At 45.9% G+C, this 10,935-nt stretch overlaps 1 protein-coding gene and 1 pseudogene across 1 annotated transcript; one reads left to right on the top strand and one right to left on the bottom strand.

Annotated features, from left to right (window-relative positions):
* The first annotated feature begins 825 nt into the window (after positions 1-825).
* On the top strand, positions 826-4,017 carry LOC100344646 (protein CASP-like; annotated as a pseudogene).
* A 5,184-nt stretch (positions 4,018-9,201) lies between these two features.
* LOC108176708 (large ribosomal subunit protein eL39-like) lies at positions 9,202-9,458 on the bottom strand. Its single transcript, XM_051846395.2, has one exon. It carries the CDS (start codon positions 9,421-9,423, stop codon positions 9,268-9,270), a length of 156 nt encoding a protein of 51 aa, XP_051702355.1. The 5' UTR covers positions 9,424-9,458; the 3' UTR covers positions 9,202-9,267.
* Positions 9,459-10,935: the final 1,477 nt, after the last annotated feature.

Below are 10,935 nucleotides of genomic sequence, written 5' to 3'. Positions count from 1 at the left end.
ACAATAAATTTAACACTGTACTGCTGGTTTATTCCACATACAGGTGTACTATGTAGAACAATCACGAGACAGCAAGAGAAGCAAACCTAGAATTTGTTGGGTTTCAGACCTCGAGACTTTTCCCAATTAACCCACAAAAGACAGACACAGATGCAAAAACAAGAGTTCTATTTCCAGCTAGCTGGGGCTCCCAAGGCACATACAACGCAGTGCAGTGCTGAGGCGAGCAGCCCCGTCGGTCCCTCTCCCTCCCTGCACTTTTATGCACCTGGGTAAACAAGTACATAAGTCACTACACACGTATGCGAGTTCCTTATTCTTTATATGGCAATTACCTAAATTTATGTATTTCATTGGTGCATTTTAGCAACTCAGGGGCTACGTGTCACATAGGAAGGCGGAGGAATCTAAATTCCAGGAATAGTTGCACGCCCCTAACCTTAGGCCTTTTTCAGGCTCAAAATGAAGCCTGTCATGGAGCGACGGCGGTTTTCTCAACGGGTCCTAAAAACTCCTGGGACCAACATTTAGCTTGACTTTAATATGTTGCCCCATATTTTATATCATTTAATCTTAATATATTACATCTTATTACATCTTAACTCCAAATGTATTTCACCTAAATTAACTTATAGTTTGGATTAATCATTTAAAACTTAATTCCACAAACTAAACTTTCCGGGCCCAGTGCGCCGGGCAGACTGTCGGCCGCCGCACCCTCAGGCTCCAGCTCGGGCTCCGGCTCGGGCTCCGGCTCGGACTCCGGCTCGGACTCCGGCTCGCCACGGCTGCACCTGCGCCTGCGCCTGCGCCTGCGCCGTGAGAAGCCTGCTGCCTCCAGGCGGCCCCTGAACACCAGCCCCCTCTCTATCTGCCTCTCACTCCGCCTCAACCCGTCTCAAGATGGCGGCCAGTGCGGAATCGATGGTTCAATACTGGAAGCACTTTGATTTACAGCAGCTGCAGAGAACTGGGTGCTACTGCAACGGTGTTGGTGAACCGGCAAGATGAAAGCGAGCAGTCCAGAAAACGGCTCATGGAGCAGAGCCGAGAGTTGAAGAGCACTCCAGAGATGGATGCGCTAAGAGAAGCAGAGAAGCTGAGGCAGCCTCCCTGAATGTCTACAAGAGAATGACCGATGCTCCAGGCCCCGTGCCAGCCCTGGACCTCGGGCAGCAGCTGCAGCAAAAAGCACAGCGCCCGCATGATACTGAAACAGAGAACCAGAAGCTTGGGGAAACGCTGGAACACTACAACAAGGAATTTGCCGAAGTGAAAAATCAAGAGGTTCTGATCAAAACACTCAAAATCCGAGCCTACGAGCAGACGCTGAAGAACCAGGCCGAGGTCAGCGCTCTGGAGAAGCAGCAGAAGTCACAAAATGACTTCGCAGAAGAGGAGAGAGAGAGAGCTGCAGGAGACACAGATGCCAACCACGTCGAAGCTGGAGGCAGCAGAACATAAAGTTCAGCCTCTCAAACGGCCCTGGAGAAAACTCCAGACTCATTTGACCTGAAAACCAAAGACAATGAAGAAACTACTGTAAAGGTCGACTAAATCGAAATGTTCGTGACTGACCTTGAAAGAGCCAACCACAGGGCAACGGCGGCTGAGAGGTGGAGACCCTGAAGGTGCAGCCGGCATCGCAGACCCAGGAGGCACCGGATGTGGAGCAGGCCCTAGAGGCGCGGAGCCGCTCCAGCCTGGAAGCCGAGTCGGCGGCCCAAGAGCTGGGAGACGGCCCAGCTGGCGGAGGGCACGCAGAGACTCCAGGCCAGCCTCTCCAAGCTGCACGGGAACTCGGCCAGCCAGATCTCCCAGCCCGAGCAGCAGCTGAGCGCCAAGAACAGCACACTCGACCACCGGAAGAAAAACCCAAAGGCCAGGCTGACTATGAAGAGGTGAAGAAAGAGCTGACCATCCTCAAGTCCACGGAGTTTGCACCCCCGGAGGGAGCTGGGACTCGGCCAGGCCCCTGGAGCCGCTGTTGATGGAGAAGAAGCGGTCTTCGCTGCGGTCGCAGAACACCGCCCTGCGCGACTCCAACAGCGACCTCCGTGGGCTCTATGCGGAGCTGCAGAGCCAGGTCACCGAGGCCGTGGCCACCGCCGCTGAGCAGAGGGAGCGGATCGCCCGCATCCAGCGCCTGGACGCCGAGGGCACAGCTGAGAGTGGCCCGGAGAAGATTTGGAGCCCATCAAAGAGGCCACAGCTGTGTTCTAAGGGCCCTCAGCACCAGCCAGCCCGCCCTCCCAGAGGGCCAGGAGACTCCCTGCCATCATCTCCAGCCAGAGGCTGCATCCACGAGCTGAAGGCGGAGAGCCACCTGGCCCACCCAGTGCGCCATCCACACACTGCAGGACGGGCTGGACAGCCTGCACGCCGACATCAAATTCTCTGAGAAGATCGTGTTTCTGTGGAGCTATCCCGGCCCGGGGTTGGGTGGGGGGCAGCAGCGACGACACACGGAGATGCCGACACAGGGAGATGCACTCCTCCTCCTCCTCCCGGTACGAGGAGCGTCTGGACCCCTTCTCCTTCAGCAAGCAGGAGCGCCAGAGAAGTACCTGCCCCTCGGCCCCTGGACTAGGCCACGCTCAGAATGTGGTTCTCTCCAACAAGATGGCCCGCACCATCGGCTTCTTCTACACGCTTTTCCTGCACTGCCTGGTCTTCCTGGTGCTCTACAAGCTGGCATGGAGAGCCTGGAGCGGGACCGTGCCGCCACCTGCGCCAAGAAGTTCGCAGACAACCTACATGGGGCGGTGGCCAGCGACCTGCGGCAGTGACAGCTGGGCCTCACCCTGCGACACTGATGGCTGCGTCCCCCACCCCTGCTTGCTCAGCTGCTACGGATGGCACAGGCTTCCCTAGAGAGTCCCCCAAAAAACTGCCCTCGTCCTCGACCCAACAGCTGCCAGAGGTCCCAGGTCCCCCTGGGGAGCTCCTTGGAAGAATGTGTCAGTCACATGAGGGCTCCGGGACCCAACCCTGCCCCCGGGGTCCCTCCCCGATCTGGAGAACAGGCCTGGACTCCAGCCACAGCCTGACCTCCAGCCCTGGTGGCAGAGATCCCCTGGCTGTGACACTGATTGAGCCACCACCCTTTCTGGCCTCCTTCAATCCAGTTTGGGTCACCTGGGCCCTGCTGCCTCCAGACCCAGGCGCCCCCTGTGGCTTCCCTCAGGGCCCCTCTTCCCCACAAGCAGTGGGCCAGGCTGCCAGGCCAACAGGCTTTGGGCCCAACCCCGCGCCAGGACTGCCTAGAGAGCTGCTGGGTGCCAGGGTCTCTCCCACCACCCCTACCTGGCACATTTTCCTAATTAGATCTGCACTCAAGTGTTCATCTTTGCACACTTGGAATAAACCACGGTTGCAACCACACCAAAAAAGAATCCATATTTTATAAAAATTGAATTAATGTTTATATATGAAGTAAAATGTTGTAAATTAAGATGGCAATTACTAGGAAAATAACTAAAAATAGAGATTAAAACCCAACAAAGAAATTAAAGTAATACATTAAAAATGCATATAATGCAAATGAAGGCAATAAAGAGAAAAAATATGAGACATAGGAAAAAAAGCACAATGGCAGACACGGAGTCAACCTTATCAATAATTACATTAAATGTCAATGACTAAAATACTCCAAAAGGCAGGGATGGTCATATTGAATTTTTAAAAACAAAAACAAGGGGAAGTTATTTGGCCTAGCAGGTTAAGATGCTGGAAGGATTTCTACATCCCATTGGAGTGAGTGGGTTTGAGTCCCGGCTCCATCCCCAATTCCCCTAGTGATGCAGAGTCTGGGAGGCAACAGGTGCTTGAATGAATCCCTGCCATCCATATAGGAGGCCTGGATTGAGTTCCCAGTTGGGATTGTTGTAGGCATTTTGGCAGTGAGCCAGTGAATGGTAAATCCCTTTGCCCCTTTGTCTTTCTGCCCCTTGGATAATAAATTTTTAAGTCTGAATAGAAAAAGATCCTTATAAATATTCTCTCAAGATGCACACTCTGGATGCAAAAACACAAACGGGTTGCAAACAAAAATATGGAAAAGAGACAAGCCATGTAAATAGTGATCATAAGAGAACAAGAGTGGCAATATTAATATCAGACAAAATATACTTTAAGATAAAATAAATTAGAGACAAAAAGTAACATTCTAGAGTGATAGAAGTATCAGTTTAAAACAAAGATGATGGCCGGCGCCTCAGCTCACTAGGCTAATCCTCCACCTGCGGCGCCGGCACACCAGGTTCTAGTCCCAGTCGAGGCGCCGGATTCTGTCCCGATTGCCCCTCTTCCAGGCCAGCTCTCTGCTGTGGCCAGGGAGTGCAGTGGAGGATGGCTCAAGTCCTTGGGCCCTGCACCCCATGGGAGACCAGGAGAAGCACCTGGATCCTGCCTTCGGATCAGCGCGGTGCACTGGCTGCAGCGCACGGGCCACAGTGGCCATTGGAGGGTCTTTCTCTCTGTCTCTCTCTCTCACTGTCCACTCTGCCTGTCAAAAAAAAAAATGCTAATAATTACAACAGAGCCACAAAGTACATGAAACAAAAATTGAAAGATAAGGCCGGCGCCGCGGCTCACTGGGCTAATCCTCCGCCTAGCGGCGCCGGCACACCAGGTTCTAGTCCCGGTTGGGGCACCAGATTCTGTCCCGGTTGCCCCTCTTCCAGGCCAGCTCTCTGCTGTGGCCAGGGAGTGCAGTGGAGGATGGCCCAGGTGCTTGGGCCCTGCACCCCATGGGAGACCAGGAAAAGCACCTGGCTCCTGGCTCCTGCCATCGGATCAGCGCGGTGCGCCGGCCACAGCGCGCCGGCCGCGGCGGCCATTGGAGGGTGAACCAACGGCAAAGGAAGACCTTTCTCTCTGTCTCTCTCTCTCACTGTCCACTCTGCCTGTCAAAAAATAAAAAAGAAAAAAAAGAAAATTCTTTAAAAAAAAATTGAAAGATAAATTTTTGGAGATTCTTAATATCCCTTTTTAATAGTTGGTGAAATAACTAGATGGAGATGTCACAAAGATATAGAAGACTTGAAAAACACTATCAACAGATTTAGCAGACATTTACAGAACACTATATCTAACAATAGATACTAATAATAGGGAAAACTAATACACAGATATAAAAACATCCCATTGTGCACGTTCTTTATATATATAATTACTATTTGTCAATTACAAATAAAATATGACTTTTAAAAGGGGGAGAACTAGATATGAAGGCATATGGGACTTTTTTGTATTGTCTTCATTTTTTTTCAGTAGACCTAAAAAGGCATGATTCATAGAAGAAAAACATTGATGTTGGGCTTGAACTTCTGAACTTCAAGAACAAAAATAGTGAAATGAAAAAATAAGTTAAAGACTGTGTGAAAATGTCTTTTTCTAACTTTATAAATACTTTATTTTTTAAGATTATTTATTTGAAAAGAAGAGTGACAGAAAGAGGGAGACACACAAAAAGAGAGATCTTCCACTCCCCCAAATGGATGAAATATCCAGGCCTGGCCAGACCAAAGCCAGGAACCAGGAACTCCATCCTAATCTTACACAGAAGAACAGGGACCCGAGCACTTGGACCATCTTCCACTACCTTCCCAGGCACATTAACAGGGAGCTGGATGGGAAGTGGAGCAACCAGTACTCAAACTTGCACTCTAATGTGGGATGTTGGTGTCACAAATTGTTATTTGAACCCACTGTACCAGAATGCTGACTTATATTCTAATTTTAAAATTGGCAAAATATTTTAATAGACATTTCACCAAAAAAAGTACAAATGTTAACTAAGCTCAGAAAACATTCATGCTATTAGTAATCATTAAAGAAATGCAAAGTAAAACTACAATAGGGGCCAGCGCTGTGGCACAGAGGGTTAATACCCCAGCCTGCAGTGGCCAGCATCCCATATGGGTGCCCATTTGAGTCCCAGCTGCTCCACTTCAATCCAGATCCCTGCTAATGTGCCTGGGAAAGCAGCTGAGGATGGCTCAAGTTCTTGGGCCCCTGTACTTGCATGAGAGACCCGAAAAAAGCTCCTGGCTTCAGATCGGCTTGGCTCCAGCTGTTGTGGCAATTTGGGGAGTGAATCAACAGATGGAAGACCTCTCTCCCTCTGTCTTTATCTCTCTATATAACTGTCTTTCAAATAAATAAAAATAAATCATTAACAAAAAAACTACAATAAAAGGTCACTTAAATGGATATATATTAAAAACAGATAATAACAAGTGTTGGAGAGGATGTGGAGAAACTAGTATACTCATATGTTGATGGTGGTAATATAAAATGGTACAGCCACATTAGAAAAATAGTTTGATAGTTTCTGTCTATCAGCCCATCAATTGGTAAGTAGGTAAACAGAATCTGGTATATCTATAAAGTAGAATACTATTCAGCCAAAAAAAGATGAATGGAAAGCTGATGCCTGCATGGATGAACCTCAAAAACATTATGTAAAATGAAAGAAACCAGATAAAAAGCCTGAATATTGTATGATTCCATTTATATTAAATGTTCATAAAAGGCTCTTCTATGGAAACAGAAAGTAAATTAGTGTCTGCCTGGGGATGCTTGGGATGAGAATTGCAATCAACTGCTAAAAGTCTTGGCACCACCACATCTTTTAACATGCTGAAATATTGTAAAACTGTATTGTGGTAGTTTCTGCATAACTCTGTTATTTGTCTTCTACAAATGCTTGAATTACATAAAAACTCAGTGGATAAGTTCTGTAGTATGTAAATTACACCTCAATAAATCTCTAAAGGATAGAACAATCAGTGGATAGAGGGTTGGAGGTATAGATGAAACCAAATTAGCCATCTACCAACCAGTATTGAAGCTGAACGATGAGTAACAGGAGTTCACCACATTTTTTCTTCTATTTTTGCTTATGTTTTAAAATATCATTATAAAAATTGGGCCGGCGCCGCGGCTCACTAGGCTAATCCTCTGCCTAGCGGCGCCGGCACACCGGGTTCTAGTCCCGGTCGGGGCGCCGGATTCTGTCCCGGTTGCCCCTCTTCCAGGCCAGCCCTCTGCTGTGGCCTGGGAGTGCAGTGGAGGATGGCCCAGGTGCTTGGGCCCTGCGCCCCATGGGAGACCAGGAAAAGCACCTGGCTCCTGGCTCCTGCCATCGGATCAGCGCGGTGCGCCGGCCACAGCGCGCCGGCCGCGGCGGCCATTGGAGGGTGAACCAACGGCAAAGGAAGACCTTTCTCTCTGTCTCTCTCTCTCACTGTCCACTCTGCCTGTCAAAAAAAAAAAAAAATCATTATAAAAATTGGAAAAAGGAATTAATTGGTCCAGTAATCAATAAGCTGTAACCAGTGCTGGCTTGAGGCAATATCCCCTTTTTAAAAATATCTGGTAATAAAATATATCCTTGGGAAAACAAGAAATATGTATTGCTATAACCCTAGGACAAAAGAGATTCATGAATAAATGAATCAGAACCACAGAATCAATGCTTTTGAAGGTATAAAATAGTTTTACATTGATAGAAATGAAAATTATGGTGTTTTGTCAGTTTTTAAGTGCTTATAGCATATGAGAGGAGCTGTTTTAGGCTGGTGATATTAAAATGTTTAGGAGAATTAAGTGAACATTTAAATGCCTAGATAATTTGGTTCATCTAAATTATGCTTTAGTTAATCAGCTAGTAGTGTTTCACTGCTGACGCACAGTTTGCTTAACAGATTTTTAGGATTAAGACATGGAGCATTAAACCGAGAAGGGAGCTTATGAGCATTTTGCTCATACGCAGATGCTCCACATGCTTATACATAAAGGCACACATTCCTTCTTCCTTCTTTCTCCCCCTGTGATTTCATCTATTCCATTGCCTCTAATTATCACTGGTGTGCAAGTGATTTCCAAATCTTCAGACTCATATTGCCAACAGCTATATAAACGTATATCTCTCCTTTGCCACCACAAAGCCAGCATTCCCCGAACCCAATTCATCATCTTTTCTATCCAATCCTTTTCCTTAATCCTGTCTACCTGTTTAACTCTCCCCCGCCATGTCTAATTATGTCTTCTTCCCTTCCGTTTCCATTGCTACTCTCTCTCTCTAACTCTCACTTTTTGGCCTTGACTTTTAGAACAGGCATCTCACTGATCTCCCAGTAACATTGTGTTTGCCATCGGACACTAACAGAAACTTCAAGAAAAATATGTTTTATGATCAATTAAGTTTGGAGAAAGTTTTGAACTATAGCTCAGTCTTAGAGAGTTAAAATGTTAGATTGCAAGAACACAGGATTTCTGCATTCAACAACCCTCCAAAAAATCACTTAACAGCATTCACAAAGACAACATGCATTAGTTTACAGTGCAACATGTTTTTAGGAGACATTGTTCTCAGACAATTGCATTATTCCCTGCTGGAAATATCTTCAGTGGAGTCCTGTTGATTTAGAGGTAAAAACTCTTTGGTCTAACATATTCAATTCCCCACAGACTGTCCCTGAACTATCTATTAATTTGCCCATGGTATTAATATGTAATATGAATAGTTGTTGAAGCTATCCAGTCTGTGGGATTTGTTTCAGCAGCTATGTCTAAACCCATTATAGCTTCTTTTCCTCTATGGTTATCCTGTAACCATAGAGGAAATCTCACTCTTTTTTATGTTCTTACTTTGGATCTCATCCTGTCCACCACACACCATACCATAAACTTTTCTCACAAAACTTTCAAATAACACCTCTTTCTTTTACAGTCAATATATATCCCAATGAGGCTTTTTCAGTTGCCTTGTAAAATTGTGATGATCTCTCCCATTCAAATATAATAATAACCTCTTTCAACTTCATGTCTCTCTCCAGCTTCTACACTATCCTCTTTCTTTACAGCCAAACACAAACAAACAAAGCAAAAACTAAGTTTTATCCTAACTTCCCTACATACTGGTTGAGTCAACCCACCAGTCCAATTTGGTTTTTGTCACCCAACAGACAAAGAATATCAATGATTTGTATATAATAAATCCAGTAAATATATTTTAAGCCTCATTTAGCCTAGCTTTTATGTTGACCACCCACTCAAAAAAATGTTCTTCCTCTTGGTTTTCTTTCTTTCTTTTTTTTTTTTTCAAAAGGGCTCACATATTTATTACTGAACTAGCCCACTGGTCACAGCCCTAATCAAACATGTCCAGCTGTCCAGATGATGGTGACATCTTCAGCTTGATGTGGTGATAGTGACATTGAGACAGAAGAAATGAGCACGCCATTCAAGTGCAATTCCTTATAGACCCAGCTTGGTTCTTCTCCAATGTCTCCTCTTGGAGTTATACCTGATTTTATTACCAGTTTTCATCCAAATCCATTGCGGAATGGGGCGGTTTTGTTTTTGTTTTTTGGCCAGGAACCTCTTGATTCTGAAGGTCTTGTGAGAAGACATGGTGAGGAAGAATCAGGGACACCCACCACGATGGAGGGGAAAGGAGAAAGCCTCTTGGTTTTCAATGCCTGATTGCATCCTGGTTTTTTTCTTACCTTTTTGGCTGCTTCTTTTCTTGATGTTTATGCTCAGTCTCTTCTACCCATTGAAACGTTGAGTTTCCCAAAGTTATATCTTTGGGATTTCTTCTTCAATAGTTTTGGTCACATTTCTTCTTACATCGAACTTATAAAGTTTCCCCATTGTCCACACTAGGAGTTATTAAATACCTATCACTTTCCCCTTCATATAATAAAGTCACTTTTCCCTATGTACCCTATAATTTAATGCCTTGATGTCTCCCTTTAGAATTTCTCTACTCTATCTATAAATACCCTTCTATTTGCTCCAATTTCCAATTTGTCCTTATGTCTAAATCCTACCCATCATTTAAATCCAAATTCAGTTAGCACCTTCCTGAGATCTTTTGCATCCTTCCCACAGAAGCACTCACATCTTCCATGAATCACTTATTTTGTTTTGAATTCTGTGGTTCCCTTGTTACATCATTTTTTGGGTACAAGCCCATAAAGAGCAGGATCCCTTTAATTCTTATCCTGAAAATCACCCTGCAAAATGCCTGACACATAATAAGAGCTAAATGACTACCAAGCTCTTCGTATCAAGCTATTGTGAATGCTCTTCATTATGGACATTTGTAGCATTTGTCTTATGACATCAATCATAGCAGCTATTTATAATTGCTCATGGATTCGTGGATGCTGGCTGCTCCCTAGTCAACATGAAGGCTTCTCTAAGACAAGATATTCAGGGGCTGGAGTTGTGGTACAATAGGTTAAGCTGCTGCCTGCTATACCAGCATTTCTTATGGGAGCGCCAGTCCGAGTCCCAGCTATTCCACTTCCAATCCAGCTTCTTGCTAATGCTCCTGGAAAGGTAGCTGAAGTTGATCAAGTACTTGGGGGCCCCTGCCACCCGTGTGAGAGACCCAGATGGAGTTGTTGGCTCCTGGCTTTGGCCTTGCCCAGAGCTGGCCACTGGCCATTTGGGGAATGAAATAGCGGATGGAAGATCTCTGACTCTCCGTCTTTCTGTGTGCTATGTCACTGTGCCTTTCAAATAAATCAATCAAAAAAGATACTCTTTCTTTTACTATTTTTGTTAAAGATTTATTTATTTATTTGAGAGGTAGAGTTACAGAGAGAGAGAGAGAGACACACACACACACACACACACACACACACACAAAGGTCTTCCATCCAATAGTTCATGCCTCAAATGGCTGCAATGGCTGGAACTGAGCTGATCTTAAGCCAGGAGCTTCTTCCAAGTCTCCCACATGGGTGCAGGGGACCAAGCACTTGGGTCATCTTCCACTGCTTTCCCAGGCCATAAGCAGAGAGCTGGATCAGAAGGGGAGCAGCTGGGACACGAACCAGCAGTCATACGGAATGCCAGCACTGTAGGCAGAAGCTCAGCCTACTACACCACAGCACTGGCCCCAAAAGATAC

This window comes from Oryctolagus cuniculus, chromosome 11 (genome assembly GCF_964237555.1).
Source record: "Oryctolagus cuniculus chromosome 11, mOryCun1.1, whole genome shotgun sequence".
Lineage (NCBI taxonomy): Eukaryota > Metazoa > Chordata > Mammalia > Lagomorpha > Leporidae > Oryctolagus > Oryctolagus cuniculus.
This window is presented reverse-complemented; position numbering and strand designations above follow the sequence as displayed.